The sequence below is a fragment of the Ananas comosus genome, linkage group 7 (assembly GCF_001540865.1).
Source record: "Ananas comosus cultivar F153 linkage group 7, ASM154086v1, whole genome shotgun sequence".
Taxonomy (NCBI): Eukaryota; Viridiplantae; Streptophyta; class Magnoliopsida; order Poales; family Bromeliaceae; genus Ananas; species Ananas comosus.
The window spans coordinates 11,390,765-11,413,712 of record NC_033627.1 but is presented as its reverse complement, the minus strand read 5'-3'; the positions used below and the strand labels follow the sequence as shown (position 1 = coordinate 11,413,712).

The 22,948-nt window shown below is 34.8% G+C and overlaps 2 protein-coding genes across 3 annotated transcripts; both read right to left on the bottom strand.

Annotated features, from left to right (window-relative positions):
• Positions 970-9,523, bottom strand: LOC109713521 (protein XAP5 CIRCADIAN TIMEKEEPER). Its single transcript, XM_020237648.1, has 12 exons — positions 9,310-9,523; positions 5,986-6,051; positions 5,816-5,880; positions 5,615-5,727; positions 4,088-4,169; positions 3,893-3,969; positions 3,748-3,809; positions 3,191-3,322; positions 3,024-3,077; positions 2,452-2,517; positions 1,530-1,604; positions 970-1,252 (listed from the first exon to the last, which is right to left on the bottom strand). The coding sequence occupies exons 1-12, from the start codon at positions 9,478-9,480 to the stop codon at positions 1,202-1,204; spliced, it is 1,014 nt and encodes a 337-aa protein (XP_020093237.1). The 5' UTR covers positions 9,481-9,523; the 3' UTR covers positions 970-1,201.
• LOC109712857 lies at positions 11,934-22,356 on the bottom strand. 2 transcript variants are annotated; one of them, XM_020236641.1, is made up of 14 exons: positions 22,244-22,356; positions 21,484-21,675; positions 19,067-19,167; positions 18,900-18,957; positions 17,858-17,964; positions 17,607-17,766; positions 16,848-17,154; positions 16,429-16,498; positions 16,273-16,339; positions 14,941-14,998; positions 14,733-14,814; positions 13,795-14,172; positions 13,297-13,494; positions 11,934-12,592 (listed from the first exon to the last, which is right to left on the bottom strand). In XM_020236641.1, the coding sequence occupies exons 2-14, from the start codon at positions 21,581-21,583 to the stop codon at positions 12,371-12,373; spliced, it is 1,908 nt and encodes a 635-aa protein (XP_020092230.1). In that variant the 5' UTR covers positions 21,584-21,675; positions 22,244-22,356; the 3' UTR covers positions 11,934-12,370. The 2 variants fall into 2 exon arrangements, with proteins under 2 accessions (XP_020092230.1, XP_020092231.1); XM_020236642.1 differs by lacking the exons at positions 21,484-21,675; positions 22,244-22,356 and adding an exon at positions 19,650-19,805.

The window sequence follows — 22,948 nt, the reverse complement described above, 5'->3', positions numbered from 1 at the left end:
TCTCATAACGTGGTGCATGTTGTATCATTTTTTTATGGATTAATTTCATACAGATTCCTACAGACACAGTAAATTATAAATATATTCTTATAAAGTTTAACTTTCATATGCTGTTCCTAAAAAAGTCACGATGTTTTCAAATATGTCTCTGCCGTTAGGATCCGTTAGAAAAAATTAGTTAACTATAGATAAAATACTTAACCGTAGTTAGTTAATGAGGTGAATTGACCTTTTTACTCCTCTTCAATTAAAAATTAGGACTTATTTGTAATAGCAAAGAGATCATTTTACTTATAAAATAAACAGTACTTTAACGGTAACAAAATAGAGGAATATATTTGAAAATATTAAAACTTTTATAGAAAAAACATATGAAAGTTGAACCTTATAGAGATATATTTGCAATTACTATATTTACAGAGAACTGTATAAAATTAACCCTTTTCTGATAAAATATCATTAGATAACTTTCCATTTTGGCAAAATTTTTTTAAAACTTTATCTAACAATTCAATAGGTCCCTATCTTCAATTAAAGCTATTAATAATATAACGTCGTGGTCTTATATATTGCATATTGTTTTATAAAGCTTCCGAACACACAAAAAAAAAAAAACTTTTTTTTTTGTATTCAAACATGTAAGAAAAATAAAAAAAATATATTTCAGTTCAATTTAATTTCCATCATCAGATAAATTTCCTTATATTTTGAAGTCCTATAAAATTATGCATACAACATCCCCGATTAAAACGACAGTGTAATTACTAAATTCACTTGAAAAAATAAACCTATTGAACTATTCGATCAAGTTCAAAAATTTTTTTTTTGCCAAAATTGAAAGCTCAGACACCTATTTGCAAAGATCAAAAAACGAAAGTGGTGGTTCGAACTCCTGACCTCTATAACAATCCCACTAAGGCCACAATTGTAGGAGATGTGACTCCTAAGAGCGCTAATCACAGCACCAAATTAACAAAAATACGACTACATCATAAGATTACACCATCATCTTCGCGAAGGAGGTGATATTACACTTTCTCCAACAAGAACTCAATATCTTTTACAGTGCGAAGAAAAGGAGCATAAACTGTGATCAATTGCAGATCCTACTCTGAGCAAAGAGGCTTCAACAAAGTCTAAAGTGGGTTACATATAAACTACAAAGCGAGAACCCAAATCTCAGCTTACGCACACTCCGAGCTTAATCCCCGTGGATTGTATAGCGCTCCCACTTCTTAGTCGGGTCGTATATCTGAAGAACAAGGAGCGAGACTAGTCGAGAATATTTCAATGAAAAGCGCGATGGGAACCTAACTTACGAGCTCCTATGCTTCAAAAACAGAAGCCCCCGATCGGAAGCATCAGCTTCTCGCCATAGTTGTTGGGTAGCATTTTAGTGAAAACTACTACTACAGCTTATTTGAGCGAATTGACGCAAACGGCACTTTGATATAGAAGCTCGGGCGAGGCTAAGCGGGTACTTAATTCGCAGGCGGGTAAAAAAGCGCACGAAAGTTCAGAGGACAAACCTCCCATCTCGAGGCGGGAAAGATATGCTTGTTCTTCTCGTACCAATGTCTCTCCACAACCTTTCCAGCATGAGACTGCAAAGCAATAGAAAAATAAATCAAATTTAACATCATTCAAATGTGAAACGCACATTTTCATGCCTAGGTTTCAAATTACATTCTTGCAATCTTATTACGGATAAATCAATGGATACTTTCGTTGTTTGTCCGGTGTTATATCAACAGTAACTAAAGGCACTCTTCATGAATCAAACTTCTCGATCAAATAGCAAAATATGATGCGAGCTAGAACGCGTGGGCATCAACAAAACTAAACAAAATCAACTATAATAGGGTAAGCATGACAAGAAGTCCCACATTTCTGTCGAAGTTTACATCTCTCTCTCTCTCTCTCTCCCTCTCCAAACAAAATCGACTAAGATAGATTGGATAAGCGTAAGGAGAAGTCCCATATTTCCGTCCAAGTTTGCATCTCTCTCTCTCTCCCTCTCTCTCTCTCTTTCTCTACACACACATGCACAAATAACACAGTTAAACTTAATGCCTTCTCTTTTCCAACTATGAAGCGCCCCAAACTATGTTTTAAAGGATCACAGATTAACATCCAGAATAAAATAAGGGAAAAAAAAAGCATGCTGTTGATTATTATTGTTTGATTAAATAAACACAAAATTCAATCAAACAATTCACAAGATAGCACATGACACAGAAGGTTTCTCAATTTAGCAAGCTCCAACGGGTTGCTAAAGAATCTTAACAATCAAAAATGTCAAGAAAATTCTCAAGTAATGGCTAAGCCAGGAGGAGCAAGATGAAACAATCAAACAAATGATTATACAGAAGAAAAATACAGACCATTGACACGTTAAACATTCATTTTGCTGAAATTGAAAGAAGATTGAAAGAAGATGTGACATGTTACCTCATCTTTCTCTATGGTCGCATCAGCTATAGTACGCACATCTTCATGAACATCAAAGTGGAAAAGCTGCGGATGCAAATTTACAACTTAGAGGAAAAGGCTTAAAATCTAAAGATATGCATCGAGCATTACTACACTCAAGCGAAATGGTAGATGAAAAACAACTGAATTAAAAATTTCTATCCTCTCCCAATTTTTTTTGAGAAAAAATGAAATCAGGATATACTTTTGATGAGATCTTCTGCTAGACAGATTTTGGTGTGTAGATAATTATCCAGAAAACTTAACATTCATGATCATGAAATTTACATATGACAGTTCCCATAGATCGGATTACGTTGTTGATTATTTCTTACAGAATGGCTAGACGTCTGATGAATGATAGTGCTTAGGATAAGCTTGTACCAGAAAAGAAAGCATTTATCTACCAACTATAGACTACAAAAAGTTTAAAAAGTTTAATTAATAGCTACTTCTGTAAATAGGAGTGTTTAATAAAGTACAGAAAACAGTCACAGCTTAACAAAAAGAAGAGTGGAAAAAAAACTCGTGTTAACTGGAATAGGCATTACCGGTCCACTTTTGCCCCTCGCTTTGTTGATGATTAGCTCGTAGAAACTGTGTTGCTGAAATTTCAAAAATATCATATCAGCCAAAAGGGAATATATTAAAGTAGCTACTATCAGAGTGGAACATAATGTGACGACAAAAAGAGACAAATTAGAGCACAATGACATACGTGAGGAATTATTAAATCTTCTTTCACATAGAGAAGATTCTCCACAGATGTTGTCCGTACTTCTCGAAACTCAGGCGCAAGTTGCTGCTGAACAGCTCGCAAGAATTCTCCTATGGTATCACCTTTCCGAACCTAGTATTCAAAGACAATGTTCTTGAGTCATGGTAAAAAGATTACAGCAGAGCTTAGACATGATTTGTTACAAAGAAACAGATCTATGGGTACAAATATTGTTCCCAAAGCTTGATCTCAAGATTTTTATTTCATCCTAAGAATTCCAATTTTAACAACTGAGCCCCTAAAGTTTGCCCCGCAAAACAGTTGAGGCACTCTGTTAGCCAACAATGAAAAATGTAACACTGAGCCAGCATCATAGTTAAAGTTGCGACCCAAATAAACTGATGTGTCAGTGAACTATACCAATATTGTTGACACAGTATCTTTTTAAACACTAGATAACCAGAAATTACTTATTTGTTATAACACACGAATTTGAGAGGCTAAACCAGGGCAAATTTCAAGGACTAAACCTATACTCAGCCCAAGATATTTTTTACCTGGATAACTCTTCTATGGCCTGTTCCATCCCAATAACTGTAAGTAATTTCAAGCGGTTCATCTGAAATATGGTAGCAAACCAGTTAATATAATTGAGTTATCTAACAGAATAATCATAGCATCAATATTAGAACAGGGAGATACTTTTGATCATCTCCTGTTCACGAAGCCACTGTTTCCTCAATCTTTCTCGTTCCTCTTGTTCCTCTGCCTCTCTCTCCCTGGAAGATCATTCTTGGCAACAGAGCTCAGAGATTAAAGCCCAACCAAAATTAGAAGAGTATTAAATCATTTCTTTTCAATTGACACTGGAAAGAAATTTATCTTGACACGTGATACCTGTCGGGTAAAAAGCTAGTCTCAACACTCGGATCTTTCCCAAGCTTCCCCTGGCCAAGCCTTTTCACTCCTTGATTTTCCTCTATAGACACAATATACAAAATATAATAAGTAGAGTTAGACAAAGTTAAGAGCCTTTTCTGTTGAGTTCCACACGACTACTATTCATAATCAATTACAAATAGATTTTTAAAATAGCAAATAATATAGAATTAGTAAGTCATCTGGCTTGATTTACAGAAATCTTATCTTAAAACTAATTACTGCAAGATTTCCAGTTTCCACGGTCAGAGGTAGAAGCATTTGCTTGCACAAGTAAGAACTATTTGATCAAGGAACACAATAACAAAGTGCTATAATGCATGCCATAGTTTACTGTAAGCTGTAATTATCATAATATATGAGTAGTATATATACATACATATATATATATATATATATATATATATATATATATATATAAGAAAGCATTTGACGTAGACAAACCATGATATTGCTGATTTGCTTCATTCACTTCTGATATAGAATGCAATTATATTTTTAAAGACTATGAATGCCACCCCTCTTTAGCTACTAGTAAGCACAAAGTGGCGAAAAAAAAAAAAATCTTTGCCAAATATAGGCAATCATAAACAAGCGTTAAATTCAACATTGAGATTGCTTTTCTTCCACAAAATAGTAACAACAGAGAAGTACCCAAGACTTCAGCGCTTAGAGTCAATGCCTCACAAATACTAAAACAATTTCTGAGGGAAAATTTACTTTGTCCACTACTTTTTAATTTCCTCATCAATCAAGAAAGATATCAGGTATAACCTTACAACAGTTTTTATACTGTGATAATCTAAGAAAAGTCACATTCTTTGTAATTGTTCTTCACAAAGTAAATCACTCACCACTAATTAATGTTCAAGGAATAATTAGCCAAATTGCAAATTCATTCTCCTATTTTACCGAAATTTATATCCTCAAAAGAATCCAATAAACTAGCTATAAAAAATAATGCAGAGTCATAATCAATAATATTTTCTCTTGCAGCAGATTGCGGACTTATCTCCTATTAAAACTGCAGAGCACAAACTCGCATTCTCCATAAGACATTTAGAACCTATAAGGTCCATTAAATCACATCGAACCAAAAGTGTCGTACTGAACCCCTCTGAACCGTTATTTTGGATTTTTTTTTTCAGGCTAATGTCAATATATCATAAAACTGGGTATACATTAGAGGAGTGTCACAATTTATTTATTTATTTATTTGTGTTGAGAAAGAGAAAGCAAGCTATCCGTTTCGTTCATATTTTTAAGAAATAAACTAAGCTAGAAACGTGAAGCAATTAGGCTTCGAATTTGGGACCTCAAGTACCGACCATCAAGTTCTAAGCCAATTGGCGCTACGTACAATCAGTGGAGTGTCACAACAATTAAGCATCAACAAATAAGCACCAACAAACTGATAGTCTCACAATTTTATATGCAGAAATTTTGGCAAAGTGCAAGGGGAAGAAGAGATAAAAAAGAGCATACGGTTCTCAGCGTCATCTTCATCACTTTCATTCTCGATATCATCAACAAAGGATAGCCGCGGGTCTCCCTTCACTCTCCTCTTTTTCCTTTTTTGTAACTGAAGTTCATCTTCTCTGCGACGTAGCGAATCCTTTTTTAATAAAAAAAGTGAGTAGGAGAATTTTAAAGTAACATAACAATATTGAAGATCATAGAACTAACTCTTGTTGCAATTTTTGAAGCTTTTCCTTCTCTTCTTCCTCAACTTTGCTCCGGATGTTGACTCTCTAAAGCACAGGAATGATACAGGAAATGTAGCCAGTCATTTTGTGTTCCCTATTAAAGACAAAAAAATCCACATTGACACTGATAAACCGTTCGGCCCCTCTTACCTTCTCAACATATTGCTCTCTTGTAACTAAACCAACTGTTTCCTTTTTAAATGCAGTCTCAAGAATCTGAAACCATCAAAACATAAATAAATTTAATCAGTAAACATCCAAAGTAATTCTAATTATGAGTGCATAACTGTCATATTAAAAGCAAACAACTAATATTATATTATAGCAATTTACTAATAACAAGTTTAAACAGATAAGATAGAATAGTACGCTCCGATCAGCAAAAAAACCTTCATATATATATAATCACAAAAGGAGAGAAGTTTAGTCAAAATCTTATAATCCAGGGGCATTTTATGCATATTCTGAATAAGTTTAATCTTGAGGGCCTTCACAGCATACCACCGAATAGATCACATTGTAAATACTCTACGTAGCACAAAGGAGCCTTTGCTTTCTCAAATACACGATATATACTGTTTAACAGGGATAAAATAAATCCACAAGAGACTGCGGTAGTAGGAATAAGTAGGAGAATATCAAAATAAATGAAGAAAATGTTGAAGAACCAAGCAAAATCTAGTAAGTACAATAAACCAACTATTTTGTAACAACTCTATTTCTATATTACTGCCTAAGTTTAGTCTGTGTAGAAAGACTAAAGCAGTGTTTGAAAGGCGCGAGGCACACTGCGAGGTACACTACGCCTCAAGAAGGTGAGGCACATATTTACTAAGCCAAATTTAATTTGATATTCTACATAGAAAAGAACCCACAACAACCATGCATATAGGTTCTCAAATTAAAAAGTAAAGAAACACATGCATATAGGTTCTCAAATTAATAAATATATTTCAAGTTTTCAACTTTAAATTTAAAACTAAAAAGTGATTGTGGTGCCGCTGCTGCTTGTTTTTCCTGCTGTCGATGCTGCTTCCTGCTTGCTACTGCTGCTACCAGCCTCCGCTGCGTGCTTCCGCTGCTGTGGGTGCACGGTGCAACAAAGACAGAACATGGAGAACACGAGAGGGACAGGAGGGGATGAGTGGCCGTATTTTTAGGATTTTGTTGGGTTATTTTAGAATTTCTTTAAGTATCTTAACGGATTTAAGTACAAGAATCAAATTCAGAACCCAACAACCCGAAAACTTAAAACCAAAAATCCTTCTAACTTAATCCAATTGGTATTTTTATGATTTTTTTGAGTTATTTTAAGATTAAAGCAGGTTTAAGTATAAGAATCAAATTTAGAATCTGACAACCGAAAACTTAAACCCAAAATCCTTCTAACCTTAAATATTGTGAGGCACGCTTGAGGCATATTATAAAGGGCGCTTGAGGTGCACGCCTCGCGCCTCAGCAATAGCGTTGCGCCTTGCTATTGCTGAGGCGCTGAGACCCACGCCTTGCGCCTAGGCGCCGAGGGGCGCGTCTTTTCAAACAATGGCTAGTGTTTGAAATGGCGCGAGGCACAAAAAGACGCAAAAGTCTTCTAGAGCATAGTTTAAATTGATGTTTTACATGAAAATTTTTCCAAATAGCCATATGAAAACAAAGTAACCATAAAAAAGCAAACAAATCACATGCATAAAAATTATGTTTCAACTTTCAACTTAAAAGTGCTTCTTCTTGCTTCTTGCTGCTCCTATCCTACGCGGGGAGGGGGGGGGGGGGNGGGGGGGGCTGAAAAAACTCAAGACCCAAAAACCCAAACCTTAGATCCATTAAACTTAAATATTACAAGGTGCATCTGAGGCGTGCGCCTCGCGCCTCAGAGCCTAGGCACGCACCTCAGAGAGGGTGCTGCGCTTCAGCTGCCCTAAGGTGCGCGCCAAGCACCATTTCAAACACTGATAGAACCTTGTGCCACAGCTCGTATGCACCGCTCCAAAACAGAGGAATGGTTCTATCTAGGACATGATGCTCGATGCTCATTTTGACAATGGCCCATTCAGAGCTAGAAAACCAATATTCACCTTAGAGAACCAACCCTAGGTATTGCGAGTTTTTATTGCCTAAATTTCTCTTCCAACACGTAAATTGTCTCAAACAATGATATAGCAAACCTTTGCTCAATCTACGTACGATTGTTGCATAGGCAAAAAGCACATTGAGGCCTCATAAATGCACCGAGCGATGCACGCACCACAGATATAAGATCAAGTGGTAAAGTTGTCACATAGTGAAATAGTATTCTTACGACTAAATCAAGTCATAGTACCCTAATTCAGTCAGTCAGAGTTCTTTCTTTTATGTCATATGAAACCCTGCCGATGTAGGATCTAAAAATCTTTTAAACCATATAAATTGAATATCAAAAGGTAGAATATCTGCTAGCTCAAGTCTTGTATAAGTAATGCCTCACAAATCACCTAATCACTAGGGTTTTTTTTTTTACAATCAGGTCAGTAAAAAAAAAATTGTAAACTTATTTTTTTAAAAAAAGATGCTTAATAATCGGATTCTGGATGCAGCAACAGAGATCAAATTGCTAACTTATAATCATTTCTCAGAGATTAAAAATAAAATTTTAAAAAAATTTGGATGATTTGTTAGAACAAAGAGAGGAGAGGAGGAACAAGAAAGAGGGGGAGATCAACATCAATAGTAGGGTTTTCCTAAGGTTTTTTCTTTTCCCAATTAGAACACAAGATGTTCATTCAATAACCTAGAACTAGGGTCAATAGAACAAAAAAAAAAAGTGTAAATTTACCCCAGAAAGAAAATCTTGATACGCAATCAGAGTCAGATACATCAACAGATATCAAATCTCTCACTTGTAATCATTTCTCAAAGGTTAAAATTTTTTAGAAAAATGGATGTTTGCTGGAAAAAAGACATGAGGAACAAGAGGGAAAAAAAGTAGAAAGAGATCATCATAAGAGAATTCGGGGGATTGCAACAATCAATATTAGGGTTTGGATAAGGCAACAAGAATTAGGTCAATAAAAACAAAAAAAAAAAAAAAAAAAAAAAAGCTGTAAATTTTATAAAAAAAGGAAAGCAAAGATCAAATTTTGATGCCTGATTAGAGTACGCAGACAACAATATAGATCAAATCGCGCACATATAATCATTTCCCATAGAATTCAAAAAATAAAAATTAAAAAAAGAAGCACCTGGAACTAGGGTTCACAATTAGTTAGGTATCATAACAAAAATTGAAAAAAAAAAAAAACAAAACAAAACAAAACAAAATTTTTTGACGCCTAATCAGAGTGTAGAGACATCAACAGATATCAAATTTCATAAAGGCTAGAGAGAACCCCAGAACAAAAAAAAAAAGTTGGAGCGAAAAGAAAAGAGATCATTTGGATTGAGGGGGGACATGATTTGATTTGGGGGGAAGGGGGAGGGAACGGAAGACGGGGCGACCTCGGAGGTGCCGGAGCCGAACTGGAGGAGGCCAGTCTGTCCTCCGGCTGCGGCGGACTTGGTCTTGAGCTCCTGGATCTTGCGCCGCTCCGCCTCCCGCTGCTTCTCCAGCCGCCGTATCCTCACCGCATCCTGCGCCGTCCCCACGTACCCATCCCCCATCCCCGCCATCCTCTCTCTCTCTCTCTCTCTCTCTCCTCTCTCTCTCCTTCCTCCTCCCTCTCTCTCTCTCTCTCTCTCTCTCTCTCTCTCTCTTGGTGGGACAACGCCTAATCCACAAGGAATACCCGAAATATATATTTAAATTATAAAATAATGTTTAAATTTTTTTAAAAGATTATTTATGTTTAGGGACAATACCTTATTATTGAATAATTGTCTATATATCCCTTTCAAAACTTCGAAAATATTTATTTACCCTTTTTTTTTTTTCTTACCAATATACTCCTCGTATATTCCTCCGTTATTCCAAAATACCCCTACAGTTATCACCAGTTAAGTTAACTCGGGTTAAACGTGAATTAAATATCTACCGTAGTTAAAAAAATTAAAATATCACTTTTACCCTTAACTTAAGAAAAATAAAAAATGTTGGTGATAGTAGAAGGATATATTTGAAAATACTAAAAAATAAAATACTTTTTGTGCCCCTAACTTAAGGGCAAATATTAAGAGGGCAAAATAGTAATTTCATAGAGATAACAGAGTTCGTTAACAAATTTTAACTCTAGAGGTATATTTGAAATAAATTAGAATGTAAAAAAAGTATTTTTAGAGGTATATTTGAAATAAATTAGATTGTAAAAAAAATATTTTTAATATTAATCTTGAGGAATAAATTAGAAAGTCGAAAACTTTTCAAAAATATGTAAGCAATTGCCCCTACCTTATTTATCCCTCATTGACCAAAATGCTTTTTTGGTAATAAAAAAATTTTCTTTCGATATATCCCTACTCTAATGATTTACTAATGAAAAAATTAAAAATTTTGAATAGTAGTAAAAAGTATATAAACAAAAATCCCTATAGCTAGAGTTTAAACATTAGATAGCACACTAACATAAACATGGTTTAATATACACTTGCTTTTATGACACTTTTATTATTTCAAAATTTTATTTTAATCAAAATAATAAAAATTTAATACATTTAATTTAAACTTAAATAAAAAATACAACATTTGATTTCGTTGGTGACATATATATTCAAGGTAGGACAGATTATGGAACATATACTTCACCCCCTATACTTCAAAATCACCAGTAAAGCAGGAAAAAAAAAAATTCTGAATCATTTACATAATTACAATCAAAGATACCAATTTCATGTAAAACATTTCCCTTGCATCTTTTTTTTTTTCCTCCTTACCATTGGGTTCTAAATANATATATAATTTATTCGGGTTTGGATTCGGATAATATTTCGGATATCCATACCTATTGACATCCCTACTCCTTATTCCATTTTTCAATATACAAAAAATACGTACTAAACACAGTAAACCATTCACCGTGTTTAGACACGGTGAATGATTCACCGTGTTCAACTTAACACCCTGGCCCCGGCCCTGCCCCCGTGGCGCTGACGTGGCGTCTGCGTGGCAGGAACAGGGCCATTTTGCAATTTTAATTTTGATAGGGCTATTTTTAAAATAAAAATTGTTCAGGGAGCTATTTGCAAAAAAAAATCCCTTAGAAAATATTTCATTTATCTCTATTTTTTTCTTTCCAATATATCCCTCATATATTCCTCCGTTATTCCAAGATACCCCTACAGTTATCACTAATTAAGTTAACTTGGGTTAAACGTGAGTTAAATATCTATCACAGTTAAAAAAAATTAAACTATCACTTTTGCCCTTAACTTAAGGGCAAATAAGAAATATTGGTGATGATAGAAGGGTATATTTGAAAAGACTAAAAAATAAAATGCTTTTTTGGTAATAAAACAATTTTCTTTCGATATATCCCTACTCTAATGATTTACTAATGAAAAAATTAAAAATATTGAATAGTAGTAAAAANAGAAGGGTATATTTGAAAAGACTAAAAAATAAAATACTTTTTGTGCCCCTAACTTAAGGGCAAATATTAAGAGGGCAAAATAGTTATTTTATAAAGATAACAGAATTCATTAACAAATTTTAATTTTAGGAATATATTTGAAATAGATTAGAACGTAAAAAGAGTATTTTTAATATTAACCTTGAGAGATAAATCAGAAAGTCGGAAACTTTTCAAAAGTATATAAGCAATTGCCCCTACCTTATTTATCCCTCATTGACCAAAATGCTTTTTTGGTAATAAAACAATTTTCTTTCGATATATCCCTACTCTAATGATTTACTAATGAAAAAATTAAAAATATTGAATAGTAGTAAAAAGTATATAAACAAAAATCCCTACAGCTAGAGTTTAAACATTAGATAGCACACTAACATAAACATGGTTTAATATACAGTTGCTTTTATGACACTTTTATTATTCGAAAATTTTATTTTAATTAAAATAATAAAAATTTAATACATTTAATTTAAACTTAAATAAAAAATAAAACATTTGATTTCGTTGGTGACATATATATTCAAGGTAGGACAGATTATGGAACATATACTTCACCCCCTATACTTCAAAATCACCAGTAAAGCAGAAAAAAAAAAATTTCGGAATCATTTACATAATTACAATCAAAGATACCAATTTCATGTAAAACATTTCCCTTGCATCTTTTTTTTTTTCCTCCTTACCATTGGGTTCTAAATATCCTCTCAAATTTCCCTCTTATTGTAGAGTTTAAAAGCCTAAAAAGTAAATTCTTTCAATAAATTACATTCCAATGTATGTGTCCATCTGTTTCTCCTCCCTGACAATGGATTCCACTGTTACAGATGGTACATAACACTAGAATATGCAACTGTGCTCGGCCGCACAACGTAACTTGTCGCGGCCTTTAATCTAGCAGCTATTCTCATTTCTCTATTTCTTGGCCAATTAAAATTTAGTAATCTTCAGTAAATCTAAGCGGCGGGACCATTGAGACCCATCTCTGTTGTTGCGAGAGGTCATGGACGAAGCCGGAGTTGAATCGGAGCTAAAGAAGAAGAGTCGTGCAACTTCCCGTTGGACCACGGCGGCCTGTATTGAGCCATATGGACAGGTGAAAAGTGCTTCTGCTGTTGCTGCTGCTGCTGCTGTTGCTGTTGCAACTTTGGGGAGCTTCCCGGAATGTTCCCGTATGACACGTAGAAAGGGTTGCCAACATAATGGGGTAACTGCAACTGAATCTGCAAAAGAAGAGAGTTAGCTCCAAGTTCGCGTTGATTCTGGGACGGCTTCTTCACTTTGAGAAGCAGAAGCTAGAAGTTCTGTAAACAGTAAGCCGAGGGTGGGAAATACTGCATTTGTTGCAGCTTGAGGCTGGTGAGGGGATTATAAACAAGATTCAGCCAATAGGGGCTTGAAAAATAAAACCTGGGGAAATTCTGGCTAAAGTGCTTTAAATAGAGCGAGAAAATGAAATGAACCTATGTGTTTCGACAATCAACAGTTCTAACTTGAAACTACTGCTTTTAACTGCAATGTAAGAACTTCTCAAAAAAATTTTACATAGAAAAGCAGTCAAATGCCGCTAAACCGTTCTATTCAGAGGCACTTCTGCAGAAGCTTCAGTCAGGCCAAAAAGGCTCTAATATGGTAGTAGATGTAGAATAAACTAATCAAATTTTTTAGTGCCAGTTTGGCGACACACTGTTGACCAGAATTGCCAAATCGAAGCCCCCAAAAATATCCATGGTCAGTGACTAAATTACAGGCATATAAATATACGAAGGATTGGTATCTCTATAAACATATTTGGACCGAATTCGTTAAACTACTTGAATGCATCAGAAGACATGTTAACGATTATAGAATGCAATCAAACAAATAAACATGAAACTCCTAATGCATCTGAGAAAAAGAGGGGATGAAAAAGAAAGAGAGAGAATACCTGTTGATTGGCTGGTGAAACTAGATTCTCAGGATAAGGCTGAGTATAAGGGATGTGCGAGAAAGGAAAGGGCATAGCAGAATGTTGCGGTGGAACGTGGGGTTGAAGGAAAGGAGCATGGAGCTGTCCCGATGTCCTCATCCCATTCCCAGAAATATGAGCTTCATGGCCAGCCGACAAGGAGAGGAGATCGTAACCCTAACAATCAAAAAAGATTCAAAGCTAATTAGATAAACAAAAACACCAAGGGTCGTTTGGTTGCCCTAGAGCTTTACAGCAGTGCTATTTGCATGGAGCTTTTTGAAGAAGCAATAACAGCTTTTTCATTTGCAAGCCCCTCGACAACTTCTTGTAGCAGCAAATGTACAAGCTCCATCTTAGAGCTGAGCTTCTATTTTTGGGACCCAAAAGCTCCTTTTAGTTTCCTGCTATAGCAAAAGCTCAAAACTTAGCCAGCCGTATGTCTAGTCTCCTATGGCTCACCACGCTAGTACTTACCATCCTTGGCTGCGAATGAGTTTCATGTATGTCGGGACGCTGATGATGAATGGGCAGAAGCCTTCCATTATGCGACGCATGCATTTTGACCTCGTGCACATTCCTATCGACAAAAGTGATGTTTTTCGCAGGAGGTGACACAAAATTAAAACCATTTTGTAACCCATCTCTCGGTTTTGGAGGCGAAACAAAATTAAAACCATTTTGTAACCCATCTCTCGGTTTTGATCCCACGCCAGGCTTTGACCGATCGAGGGGAGTAGCTGATGATGCCTGCATTTTCTCCTTGTTTTGATACACTTCAATGAGATGACCTATGTAGACATGGGTTGCACAGTTCTTCCATGACTTCTTATGGCCAAAATTAGATATGGGAAGCTGCAGAGAAGAGGCAAAATATGCCGAAATTCAAAAGTTGGAAGAAGAATTATAAAATCTTAGGGCAATATTATGTAAGGCATCGCTAAGACTACAACAAATGATTGGTCAAGCAGTATTCCATCAAAAAGCAGTTATTCTTAATATCTACCGAAAGGATGTACGAAACTAGTATTTAGCTTTATTTCAAGAACATCATATTGAAAATATTTAACTTCAATAGATTACGTGTGATTACACGCCCTTTGGCTTTGCTTTTCGAACGACTTAACTTCCTCTAAAAAATTGAAGCTAGGCATATGGCAAGCAAAATGTTTACAGCAATTGCTGTGCCAGAAGCTGTAGCGTGGTTTTAGGACCCAAAAAGTAGAAGCTTCAATTCAAGGCTTCTAATTCAGCTAGACTAGAAAGCTCTTGATAGGATTTTGAGGAAAAAGTTGTTAATGTTTCTTCGAACAGTGCTACTCAAGCAGCATTTTTACAAGAGCTCCAGCCACCAAGCGAACCAAAAGGCCCAATGTTAGGAGGAACAAAATTGCAAATTCAGGTATATTGGTCACCTTATCGTGATTTCCAGTTGGACTAGGTCTAGCAACACCAATTGAAGTATCTGGAAATACTGCTCCAATATATGAAGAAGGCCTGAAAAACCATATGCACATTAGAAAGCAATTTGAAAAGCAAAAAGAAAAAATGATGACTAAAAGAAAATAGAATTCTTGTGAAATGTTCATCTACGAATTCAAAAAAGAAGGTTAATGAAATTACACTGCCATATGCCCATGATTGGTATTAGACAAGCGATGCTGGACGGAAGGTGCAGCTTCTGATAAGAAAAAACAACTTTAGATAATCATCATCACACGGAGTTACTAGACTTAAAGGCCATGTTTGGTTCAAGGGATAAAGGGAGAACAAGAGATTTATTCTTCTTATTCTCCCAAACGGCGCAAGGAATTAGTAATTCTCCTCTTAACGGGTTATTTCGGAATAACCCGTTAACAGAGAGAGAATAGTAGTTCTACCCATTAAGAGGAACAAGCTATTCTCTATCTTATGCCTCTACTAATTAGATTATAAATGATTATAAAATATTATTAATTAATGCAATTAATTTTTTAATAATTAACTAATAATCATTTGACTTATTAAATTAATACATATTTAAATAGTAATTAATTTATTATTTATATTTAATTAGCTAATGAAAGAATTAAATATTTGATATGCTTATTCAATCATTAACTAATATTTATATTATCTAAATAATTAATATTTTAATTTATCGATTAATGTATTAACTAAACTTATTTTTTATAGTTATTCACTAATTAACGTCATTCTTCATCGTCTCACAAAGTATTCCAAATTAATTAATTTATTAACTTGTTAAAATATTGTTTTACTAATATTTAGATGCTTATTATTTAGATAAATTATTTTCGTTTTCAATCATAATTACTCTTATTCCTACTATTCTAACACAATCGCCCAAACATAATTTTTCTTATTCCTCAGAAATATCTCGATTCTCGTCCAAACACAAAATTGGTCTAATTCCTATTTATCCCAAAAATTATAGCTATTCTAGAAATAAGCAAAAATAACTTGTTCTCGAACCAAACTATACCAAAAAGATGTTTTTTCAGCTAAAATATCTTATTCCTAGAATAAAGTTGGCGGACCCTTTTCAAAAGGAGAATAGCTCTATCATCTTTGCAAAAAACGTGACACCTCTTTTTTGGCTTACACAACTTAAATAGTGCAGCCCACTTTCCAACTATTAGGTCTAATCTAATCTGGTCCTCAGCTATGGAAACAGTGATGCACATCATTGAATACCAATATATAGTTCCAAATGATGGATGAACCCTTTATGAAGTACTATGCAACCTGTAGTTCAAAACCGTCCAACAATCAATTGAAACTGTGCATTGCAGTCGTGTAGCGAAGGGGCAGTTTGGTCCTAAAACTTCCAAGTGCAAAAAAAGTTTCAAAAACAACAAAGAGTCCTGTTTTTGAAAATTAAAAGGATCTTTTCTCGAAAAATAAAGAAAAAAAAAAGAAGCGAAGTTGACAACTCCAATATGAAATTCACACCTTTTTCAGTGCTCTTCTTAGCTAGTCGCTCTTTATTCACCTTCATATCAGACACAGCAGATCCAAACTGAAATGAAATGCAACATAAATGCATTACTTCGCATATCAAGAAAAACCAATATAAGAAACTTGCAGCAAGAAGCAAAGAAGCATTACCAGCCAGTGGTTGCCATCTGTCTTGGGTGGTGGTAGAAGTGGAATATCAGATTTTGTTTGTTGCAGTGATCTACATCCAAATAAATAAATAAACAAGACGAACAAGAAGTGTTCCCTATACAACAATAAGCTAAATGAAGACGGGCTTCTACATATATATTAGATATATCATTTCAAACTAATCTATTTATATATATATATATATATATATACACGCCAGTAAAATGTTAAATTTTCATATATATAGCCCTAAAAGTTTCTTGCAGAAATGCAAGCCTTATCCTAAGTTGGGAAGTCATCTAATTCATAGAGGGATTTAGTTTAATGTTTTGGGATGTGTATGTAGATCGACCATTTTCCAGTGGAAATACATGTAAATATCTCAACTAGAAAAATGGGAAATTAGAAAAAATGATTACCGATTTCCAGAATAACATTGAACCGAAACACCCAAAGAGCTTGGGAAACTCATAGCATTCCCTGAAGATAGATTCTCTCTCACTTCACCTCTCGATAGATGGGGAGCTCCAGGATTAACACAATGAGTAGCTGTTGTTGACCTTTGTTCTACTTTTAGTGGGCTCTGGGATGTAATGAGAGGCTGATCCATTATGGGAGGATCAACTTTCTTAGATTCAACTTTAGACTCCCCGAGATTAGTAGAGAGATTAGTCACTCCATTAGTAGTGCAAGCTGGTGAAAAATTTTTGCCATCTTTTGAAGGAACTGTCAACATCAGATAAAGTTAGAATCGCAGAAAAGGTAAATAATCAACCCAAAAGTTAAAAGGAACTAGAATATGATAAAATGCAACGGTGGTCCTCAAAATTGCAACAAAGTTTTTATCTTGGTCCATAACATTCAAAACTTTCTAATCGGGTCCGCAATTTCTTGTTCACTTGCAACCTTTGTCCTTATATTGGATTCTTCCATCAAAATAAAAGGACATGTCCATGTAACCACCATGTAAGTGACCACCCACCAGTTGCTTGTCATTATGTGGAAACCTCCAGTCCTTTTTAGATAGGAAATTCAATAGAAGGGCATGGATTGTAATAGGATACAGAAGTAGGGAACCAACTGTAGATGTTGAAAGAATGGGAACCAAACTCAAACTTTGGTAAATAGTTGAGTACTTCCGGTTGCATTTTGCCCATCAATAATAAATAAAATCAGACCTTCCGAATAAGAAGTGGATGCGACATTTGGAAGCGACTTATCTTCTAACTTCGTCCTCTCCAGGCGATCAGTGAGTAGTGAAGTCGTAGGGACTGTTGACGCCAAGGCATACAAAGCCTCGGCAACTTCTTCCTCATCTTTAGTTAGAGAATCAGGCGGCTACTTAAACGAAGAACCAAGAGTGTCCTCTCAATTCAATATTATGGAAATTATAGTAAATTAAAATGGGTTAATTCATGAAAAAACTCACCGTGTTTTTTTGCTTGGAATTTCCCATAGCATCAAAGGGAAGATGCTGTTTCTTTTCTACATCCAACAATGGTGGGGATGCTGATTGGTTGCCGCGTTTGTTCATAGCTGCGGATAAAAAGAATTGAGTGTGAACTGCGAACTACCTTGTCGTCCTAAACAAGATTATCAGAATAATTCATGAAATTCAAAGCAAACAACATACAAAATGTCGTAATGACACTCAATAGTCTAGTAAATAGTAGAAGATAGTAAAAATGAGAGACAATTAACAATGCTTATGTGTGGCATCTGATACTGGAAGAAACTACATGTAGTGGGCGGATAAGGGCCAGAACAGTAGCTTCTGATTCTCGCTTGGATAAAGCACTTTTGAACACAAAGATTCTCCAAAAGAACACTAGATATTGACAACATATCACCAAAAGTTTAAAGAGAAACTGAACCAAAACGTAAGGGCTCAAGATTCCCATCCAATCATCAATCAAGGAGGGGAATGTACCAGATAGCTACACCTGATGTTATACGTTGGCACGAGGAGGAATGACATAGCAAAGTTACTTTAACTAACGTAACCAGCGAGTAGCGACCAAGCTGGACGAATCTCTTCATCAATAGTAAAATGAGCTATGCTAATACCAGGACTGCTGTATGAGTAATCCCTTTAACTTTCGACAAATTGGAATTGGTCCCTATCACTTAAACAAATTAGTCCCCAATCCTAACTTAAATATCAGCTCTGAATGCATATTATGTCTCTCTAACATTTGCAAGGAGCCATCAATGATGTGTGACATTTCATACAAAATGAACTTCTTATTTCCCTTTTCTCTCTAAAGCCATTTTTTTTAAGGAGTAAAACTGTAAAACTGCTTGCCAGCAGAAGTTTAAGATTACGCAGGACTTGTAACGATGAGAAGGACTAGCGACTAATCAGTTTAAGCAAAAAATAATTAGGGACTAAATCTCAATTTGTCACATTTCTATGTAATAGTAAATCAAATTGTACTAAATGATCAAAAATACAATACATGACTTGTTACCTGATCTTAATTTCCTGGGTACTAGTGCAGGATCAACAGCATCACATTCCTCTATGACCTTTAATACAGTATAGAAAGAGAGAAAGAGAATCAACAACGAAACGCACAAAACTAGTAAACCATGTAATCAAATACTAAGAAACAAAAATAGGAAAAAGGAAAACAACCTTTCCATGGAGTCTCAATCTCTTCCTACTAGTAAGACTACTGATGCAAGTGGTCGTAGGCAGTGGATTAAAAGGCTCACCTTCCTCTCCCTCAGACCCTCCTAAAAAAAAAGAAAAAGAAAAAAAATGCAAAATAAATTTCACCACAAGATTAGTGCATATGTTCTATCGGAAGTAAATTACGCGTCTGTTTAGATGTCAAACAAGTTACACAGTGCTAATTAAAGCTATACCGGATAGTGCTTCGGTAGAGTTTGATTTTGTGGAATCTTACTACTTCCACCTTTCCAGGATGTCAAATTCCGCATACTAGGCGATTTATCATTTACGACAAAAATGATTTAGAGGTTGTATTGATAATCAGAAATGATGAACACACTTACTCTAGAAGCTCAAGCTTAAACAACACCCACATATTAGTTTCAGTGTAGTGGATCTTGAGTTTAAATCTTTCTAGGCTTATAATCTCATTTAATTTCACCCTATTTAATTCAAGTCTGCACTTTGGAGCAATAAAATAAATGGTATAAGAATCCAAACATCGGGGAAAATGTTGAAAATAAAATTCAAGTCCGCTTTGTACCTATCAAGAAAGGGCCCCAGCTCCATCACCATTTATAGCATGTGAGAAGGGAACTCTAAAAACCGGCTTTCAAATTCTTAGGTTGCCCAAATGCACTTGATCACACAGAATATATTATGCAGTTGTAGATATCTTTTCATACTTCTTATCAACCAACTATCGAGTACCCCGTCAAATAACCAAAGGAAATATGTTAAACAATATATTCATTGAACAAGATATGAAGGGATGTTTGGATGCACGTTCATCTTACTCGGTGCATCTCTTTCATTTATTCCAATTGAAACTAATAGCTAAAAAGCATGATCAAACAACTAAAAATGCATACCATATTTGGCCTTCAAGTCAACTTCTCGAGATAAGATAAATCATCTTGTAAATAAAATACTATTCTTACAAATAAAAATACTTTTCTTACAAATAACGACCTACCGCAGTTGACTAAGGGCTTGATAGTTGACACCCGAGGTCCTAACTTTGAAACATAGCTGCTTCACATTTCTAGCTGAATTTATTTCTATAAAATAATAAAGGAAACGGGGTAGCTTGCTAACTCTCCCTCCACACACACACACACACACACAAAAAGAAATGATTGCCAACAAAAGCTATCACTGAATAACTTGTACCGTCATCCAAACAAATCAAAATTTTTATTTTTCAATTACAGAACAAAATTCTCGTAGGGCGTGGTTGGTTACTCAGAAAAGTCAGAAAACACTGTTTTCCAAGAAAAGAATTTTCCACAAAAAACACTATTGTCCACGGATTTTGCTTCCAAACAAAAGATTCGGAAAACAAAAACCCCATTTTTCTATGAATTTCGGCAAAAAGCATTTTGGAAAAAACGACATTCCCTAAAAACCAAATGGAAGTAAAATATTTTTCCGGCCAAAATGTAGTTTCTGAAATAAATATTTTCAAGAAACCAAACACGCCCGTAGCCGAATTTTTTTTATAAATAATCCTATCAATTTTTATAATTGTAAAAATAAGTTTTTTTAAAAAATAATTATAAAAATAGACCTCTAAATGCGGTGAATGATTCACCGCATTCATTACTCCTTTTTAAGAGTGGAAAAAGAAGAAAAACGGTGAACCATTCACCGCTTTTACCATCGTAGTAATATAGAAAGAAGTAAAAAAAAGAAAGAAAGCGGTGAATAGTTCACCGCTTTTGGTTCACCGCTTTTATAGGACCATATTTATAAATAAAAATTTAACAGGTATATTTTTAGAATAAAATTTTAGGAGAAGACTATTGCACTAAAAAACCTCCCGTAGCCAGCAAAATTCTTGCAGCGTAAAAGTTATGAAACAAACATTATTGCTGAATAACTTTTTCCGACATCTAAACAGACGTACCCTTATTAAGAAAAAATAGGCTAGGGGCATTTTGGGAAACATAAAGTGAAAGTTATGAAGCAAACATTACTACCGAATAACTTATTCCGACATCTAAACAAATGTACCCTTATTAAGCAAAAAGGTCTAGGGGCATTTTGGGAGACATAAAGTGAAAGATTGGGCATGCATACTTGAAATTTTATCCAAACCCAAACCGAACAGGATAGACTTATCCAATACTAAACTAATATAGTTTCAAGTACAGGTATAAAAAACGAAAACCCAACAGCTTTAGATTCGGGTTTGTTTGTACCCGACCCGAACCCAAATTTTATATTTGATATTGTAGCTTAAACATTTAAATTTAATGGAATATATATATGTTTTAAAATATAATAAAAAAATAATTATTTCGGATTCGGATTTTTGAAAATTTGTTTCGAATCTGATCCGTTGACAACCCTAGGGGTAGGAGTAGGAAGTGTACCAACAGGAGGGGAGGTGGAGGAGCCGCGCATCATCTGCTGTCGCTTTGCGGGCGAGCTTCTTCCCCGAAGCAGCACATCTCTCGACCTTTCCTTGTCCATTTTATCCACCAGCCCCCGGAACCGAAATTACCAAATTACCCTCGTCCACTCTTCTCTCCACTCTCTCCTCCCCCACAAATATACACCTACACCTACAGACAAAAAATATATATATATAAAAAATTAAGGATAAATTTCAAATATCACCCCGGGGTTTCATACTTTCTCACTTACCTTATGCTAAAGTGTATCAATTTAGCACCCTATGATTTTATTTTTCTCTTTCATCAATTCCTCCGTTAACTTTTCGTTAAATTATTATTATATACAAAATAAACCTTTGGATACACCATCTATAGTTAATTAAATATTCATTCCAGTACCCTTTAATTTTAACTTTATCACTGATTTAACAAAAATAATAATAACAAAAATAATAAAAAAATAAAATTTTTGAATAGAAAAGTGATACATTTTAAACCACGGAATAGTAAAGTGAGAATAGTAAAGTGAGAAGCTACGAAACTACAGGTGGTATTTGAAGTTTTTCTAAAAATTTAAAAAAACCAGGTTCACCGCCGCACTCAAAACTCATAAATAGAGAGGTTTTAGACAGAGAAAGAAAAATTTTAAAAAATAATGAAATAAAACAAAACTACAAAGAGGGTATTAGCAGTTGCCAGTTGGGGACAGTAAATAGGAAGAGGAATAATATCGTACCTTCGTACGATTTTATGCCAAGAACTCCAAACTTTTCCTGTTTTTACTTTCTAGTCCTTTTCCAGTTTCCTTCCTCTCGCGATTTTTTTCTCTTTTTTTTTTAAAAAAAAAAAAAAAAAAAAGGGTGCGAGGATTGGAGCCCAGAACTCGTGAGGAGGGTCGCAGAGAAGATTATGGGAGGGAAAGAAAAAAAAAAAAAGGAAGCCCAGAATTAAAAATTGGCAAAAAGGAGAGAAAAGGCGAACCTTAAAAAAGAAAAAAGAAGCAACTCAAACCAAACAAAAACGAAGAAAAAGAGAATTGTCCTCTATGACCGCACCGGTCGGAGAATTCAGGTCTCCTTTTAACATCATATAAAAATACCCCACAACAATATAATAATACATAGATAATAAATCACTAATAATAATAAATGCAAAATCCACATACCAGGATCCCACCCAAAAATTTTCACAAAACGTAATAACGAATAATATATATTTTTAAAAAACTTGAGCCTGTTTTTACATTATGCGCGCCAAAGATGAAAGCGGAAACAAAAAAAAAAAATTTCAAAACAGGCCCATGAAAATCCGAAAAAGAGGAGAGAGAGAGAAAGACCTCCGCACGCCCAGTTTTACCTAGAAAAAGTGTTAAAAAAAATAAAAAAAAGAAGAAATTAGAGGGAGGCCGATACTACGAAAATCTTCTTCTTTTCTTCTTGAA